At 48.4% G+C, this 5887-nt stretch overlaps 1 protein-coding gene across 1 annotated transcript; it reads left to right on the top strand.

Moving 5' to 3' along the window:
* Positions 1–2498: 2498 nt before the first annotated feature.
* Positions 2499–3776, top strand: LOC120039875 (carbohydrate sulfotransferase 1-like). Its single transcript, XM_038985218.1, has one exon. It carries the CDS (start codon positions 2499–2501, stop codon positions 3774–3776), a length of 1278 nt encoding a protein of 425 aa, XP_038841146.1.
* The last annotated feature ends 2111 nt before the right edge of the window (positions 3777–5887 follow it).

Here is a 5887-nt window from a genome sequence, read left to right on the forward strand (position 1 = left end):
CTCTGTCTCTCTCTCTCTCTCAACCCCTGCCTTTAGGGCAGAGATTAGTGGAGGGTGAACTAACGGTACATTAGTGATTGAGCATTCAGTGGACATAAGAGACTTTTGATATCAGCTTATTCAGTAGAAGCAACAAGCCACAACAGAGGGAAAGCCATCTGGTGCATCGCTGGAGGTCACATAGAAAGCAGAGCCACATAATACACTGCAATGACACATAATGCACTGCACTGACACAGAACACACTGCACTGACACAGAACACACTGCACTGACACAGAACACACTGCACTGACACAGAACACACTGCACTGACACAGAACGCACTGCACTGCCACAGAACACACTGCACTGACACATAATACACTGCACTGACACATAATACACTGCACTGACACATAATACACTGCACTGACACAGAACACACTGCACTGACACAGAATAAACTGCACTGACACAGAACACACTGCACTGACACAGAACGCACTGCACTGACACAGAACACACTGCACTGACACATAATACACTGCACTGACACATAATACACTGCACTGACACATAATACACTGCACTGACACAGAACACACTGCACTGACACATAATACACTGCACTGACACAGAACACACTGAATTGACAGAGAACACACTGCACTGACACATACCACACTGCACTGACACATAACACACTGCACTGACACAGAACACACTGCACTGACACATAATACACTGCACTGACACACAATACACTGCACTGACACATAACACACTGCACTGACACAGAACACACTGCACTGACACATAATACACTGCACTGACACATAATACACTGCACTGACACATAATACACTGCACTGACACAGAACACACCGCACTGACACAGAACACACCGCATTGACACAGAACACACCGCATTGACACAGAACACACTGCACTGACACATAACACACTGCACTGACACAGAAAACACTGCACTGACACACAATACACTGCACTGACACATAACACACTGCACTGACACAGAACACACTGCACTGACACAGAACACACTGCACTGACACATAATACACTGCACTGACACATAATACACTGCACTGACACATAATACACTGCACTGACACATAATACACTGCACTGACACATAATACACTGCACTGACACAGAACACACTGCACTGACACAGAACACACTGCACTGACACATAACACACTGCACTGACACAGAAAACACTGCACTGACACAGAAAACACTGCACTGACACAGAACACACTGCAAAGACACAGAACACACTGCACTGACACAGAACACACTGCACTGACACAGAACACACTGCACTGACACAGAACACACTGCACTGACACAGAACACACTGCACTGACACATAATACACTGCACTGACACAGAACACACTGCACTGACACAGAACACACTGCACTGACACATAATACACTGCACTGACACAGAACACACTGCACTGACACAGAACACACTGCACTGACACATAATACACTGCACTGACACAGAACACACTGCACTGACACAGAACACACTGCACTGACACAGAACACACTGCACTGACACATAACACACTGCACTGACACATAATACACTGCACTGACACAGAATACACTGCACTGACACATAATACACTGCACTGACACAGAACACACTGCACTGACACAGAACACACTGCACTGACACAGAACACACTGCATTGACACATAACACACTGCACTGACACATAACACACTGCACTGACACAGAAAACACTGCACTGACACAGAACACACTGCAAAGACACAGAACACACTGCACTGACACAGAACACACTGCACTGACACAGAACACACTGCACTGACACAGAACACACTGCACTGACACAGAACACACTGCACTGACACAGAACACACTGCACTGACACATAATACACTGCACTGACACATAATACACTGCACTGACACAGAACACACTGCACTGACACAGAACACACTGCACTGACACAGAACACACTGCACTGACACAGAATACACTGCACTGACACAGAATACACTGCACTGACACATAATACACTGCACTGACACAGAACACACTGCACTGACACAGAACACACTGCACTGACACAGAACACACTGCACTGACACATAACACACTGCACTGACACATAATACACTGCACTGACACAGAATACACTGCACTGACACAGAACACACTGCACTGACACAGAACACACTGCACTGACACAGAACACACTGCACTGACACAATACTGAGGCTCTAAATAAATCAGGCTGGTCTTCAAGTTCACACTTGATGCATCATTACATAACTTGTATACACTTTACAGCAGCTGTTCCAAGTTCAGTTCTTCATTAGAGGCTATAATACAATGATATGCATCAATAGCAGGGTTACTCCATTGTTCTCTAGTGTAACCATTATTTCCTTCCACCTCAGGTATATGACTTGGCTCTGACCCGCGGCGTCTAAATGAAGTGGCCCAGCCATGCAATGTTCCTGGAAGGCAGTGATCCTGCTGGCCTTGGCCTCCATCGCCATCCAGTACACCGCCATCCGGACTCTCACCTCCAAGCCCTTCCAGCTCTGCCCCGTGCCAAGCCCCCAGAACTGTGGCCTCCTGGGAGGTCCCGAGACAGAGTCCCCCATAGAGGGGCGGGCCGGCTGCGACGACTACCCCTATTTCAGCTTCAACGCCTCCCGTAAGACCCACATCATGGTGCTGGCTACAACGCGCAGCGGCTCCTCCTTCGTGGGCCAGCTGCTCAACCAGCATGCTGACATTTTCTACCTATTCGAGCCACTCTACCATGTCCAGACCACGCTGATCCCTCGGCTATCTCACAGCCGCAACGCAGCCGACCGCAGGGTGATGCTGGGTGCCAGTCGCGATCTCCTGCGGAGCCTCTACGGCTGTGACCTCTACTTCCTGGAGAGCTACATTAAGCCGGCACCGGCCAACCACACCACGGACAAGCTGTTCCGCAGAGGGGCCAGCCGGGCGCTATGCTCGCAGCCCGTGTGTGACGCCTTTGGACCCACCGATGCCAATGTGGAGGAGGGTGACTGCGTCAAGAAGTGCGCCGCCCTCAACATGACCCTGGCGGCCGATGCCTGCCGTGAGAAGCGGCATGTGGCAATCAAGGTTGTGCGTGTGCCGGAGATCGGGGACCTGCGGGCGCTGGTGGAGGATCCACGGCTGAACATCAAGGTTATCCAGTTGGTGCGTGACCCTCGCGGGATCCTGTCGTCGCGGATCGAGACTTTCCGGGACACCTACCGTCTGTGGAGGATCTGGAGGGCCACAGGGCGGAGGCCCTACAACCTGGACCTCAGCCAGCTGACGGTGGTTTGTGAGGACTTCCTCGGCTCTGTGTCCACAGGGCTCAGCCACCCCCACTGGCTCAAAGGGAAGTATATGCTGGTGCGTTACGAGGATCTGTCCAGGAACCCTCTGCTGAAGACCATGGAGATATATGACTTCCTGGGTCTGTCGATGGACAAGAGCGTGGAGGAGTGGATACAGACCAACACTAGGGGCAGCACCGAGCTGTCGGCTAAACACAAGTACGGTACGGTGAGAGACTCAGCGGCCAACGCCGAGAGCTGGCGCTTGAAACTGTCCTACGACATGGTGGAGTACACGCAGGCCACGTGCCAGAAGGTTCTACATCAGCTGGGCTATAAGGCAGTAAAGTCAGCGGAGGAACTGAAAAACATGTCGCTCTCACTCGTGCAGGACAAAACTTTTGTACCTTTTTCGTAACAAAGATAGTTCCTGAATGACTATTTTTTGATATATTTATAAATGTTGCCTTATAATTTACATGGGTTATGTTTGTGTTTTTGTCTTTGATTTCAAATTTGCACTACAACTTAAGAATTCTTAAAGTTATCTGAGGGTGGGAGTTCATTTGTTGATTTAGGAACGTGGGAGTTCATTTGTTGATTTAGGAACGTGGGAGTTCATTTGTTGATTTAGGAACGTGGGAGTTCATTTGTTGATTTAGGAACGTGGGAGTTCATTTGTTGATTTAGGAACAGCACAAAATGTTTGATTTAAAGAAAAAAGCTAGAGTAAAACACACCAGTTTACAAATGTAAATTCAACTCCCAAGAATTTCATAATGAAGACCACTGACTTTTACTTTCAGCCGTCTAAACTAAATGCAAAGCACCGTCCTCATAGATTTCCTGTATGCCAGCTGTTGCATCAACACACACAGTGAACGTTGCCATTCCGTCTAAGGGGTGACTGAGTCCGCGTAGCAGGAGGACAACAGACTTTTATAGGACTTGTGACGAAAACATTGGACTGGACAAGACCAACTGCGCAATAAATAGTGAATGTTGCACTCAACCTTTACCAGGACCGTCTTTCTGTCAAGGGGAACGGGGAATACTGGTGACAGGGTGTCACACAACGCAGGGTAATATCCCACGATACCTACACCCCCCCGAGTAAAGGGCTAAATCCCACAGGAAGTGGTATGAATGTTTCATCACAGCATCAGGCGTTCAGGGTCTCTAACCATCTGTTCCTAACAAAGTCATGAATACTAACCCAGCATCCATAGCAGGAACAAGAGGAAATGGCACAATTGGGTCCATGGGGGGGTGTTTTTTCCATTGGTGACCAATAAACAGCACTTAGGAAACATTCCTAAACCCAGGCAGAGGTAAAGGCATTAGCGTTACATCACACCCCTGGCCGCCGCAGTAGCTGGGGCACATTTGTAGAAGCATTTTCCTCAATGGAATGTTAGCATCTGTTGAGAGGGATTCAAACGTAGAGCATTAAGGTAAAATAAAACAGAGAATTATTAGGAATTAAAGACATATTTTCATCTTATGTTTTAATTAAGCATGGTCTTCCATTCCTTTCAGAGAAAACTGCAAGCAAATCACTTATGACCAAATCTAAATCTGACTCCCTTGGCTCTTTAATGTATTTAGAAACAATGCTATACTGAATAGTGAAGGATGTGAATGTCCAGGTCAAAGTTTAGGGACACTGTGGACTGTGATTTCTATCCGTTTACCCAGAACAGATAACGCTGTATATGGGACATCACACACTCTGTGGCTCATCAGTATTGGTGGCTGGGCGTCCATTGAGATGCAGAACAGAAGGCTGTGATCCTTCTCTGGTCCGGGGATGGAAGCACGCTCTCCCTCTCTCTGTCGCTCTCTCTCTGTCTCACTCTCTGTATCACTTTCCCACTCTATCTCTGTCTCACTCTCTCTCTCGCTCTCTGTCTCATTCTCCCGCTCCCGCTCTCTGTCTCACTCTCTCACTCTATGTCTGTCTCTCCCTCTCTCTGTCTCACTTTCCCACTTTATCTCTGTCTCTCTCTCTCTCTCTCTCTCTCTCTCTCGCCCTCTGTCTCACTCTCCCACTCTCCCCCTCTCACTCTCGCTCTCTCTCTCCCACTCTCACTCTCTGTATCACTTTCCCACTCTATATCTGTCTCCCTCTCCCTCCCTCTCTCTCTGTCTATCTCTCTCTCTGTCTCTCTCTCTCACACACACACACACACACACACACACACACACACACACACACACACACACACACACACACACACACACACACACACACACACACACACACACACACACACACACACACACACACACACACACACACACACCCTCTGTTCTATTTCTCTCTCGGTCTCTTCCTGTATAGCTCCATTTCTCTCTATTTCCCTTTATCAGTCTTCTACTGCCTTTCACTTTCTCTCTCCATCTCCCTCCCACTGTCACACAGCAGTCCCAGGAGACTGTTCCTCTATACAGCTTATTCTCTCTCTTCCTATAGTTTCTCTCTCCATCTCCCTCCCACTGTCACACAGCAGTCCCAGGAGACTGTTC

The sequence above is a fragment of the Salvelinus namaycush genome, unplaced genomic scaffold, assembly GCF_016432855.1.
Source record: "Salvelinus namaycush isolate Seneca unplaced genomic scaffold, SaNama_1.0 Scaffold305, whole genome shotgun sequence".
Lineage (NCBI taxonomy): Eukaryota > Metazoa > Chordata > Actinopteri > Salmoniformes > Salmonidae > Salvelinus > Salvelinus namaycush.

Coding starts and splice junctions, on each gene's coding strand:
- LOC120039875 (XM_038985218.1), top strand. CDS start 2,499: ATGCAATGTTCCTGGAAGGCAGTGATCCTGCTGGCCTTGGCCTCCATC.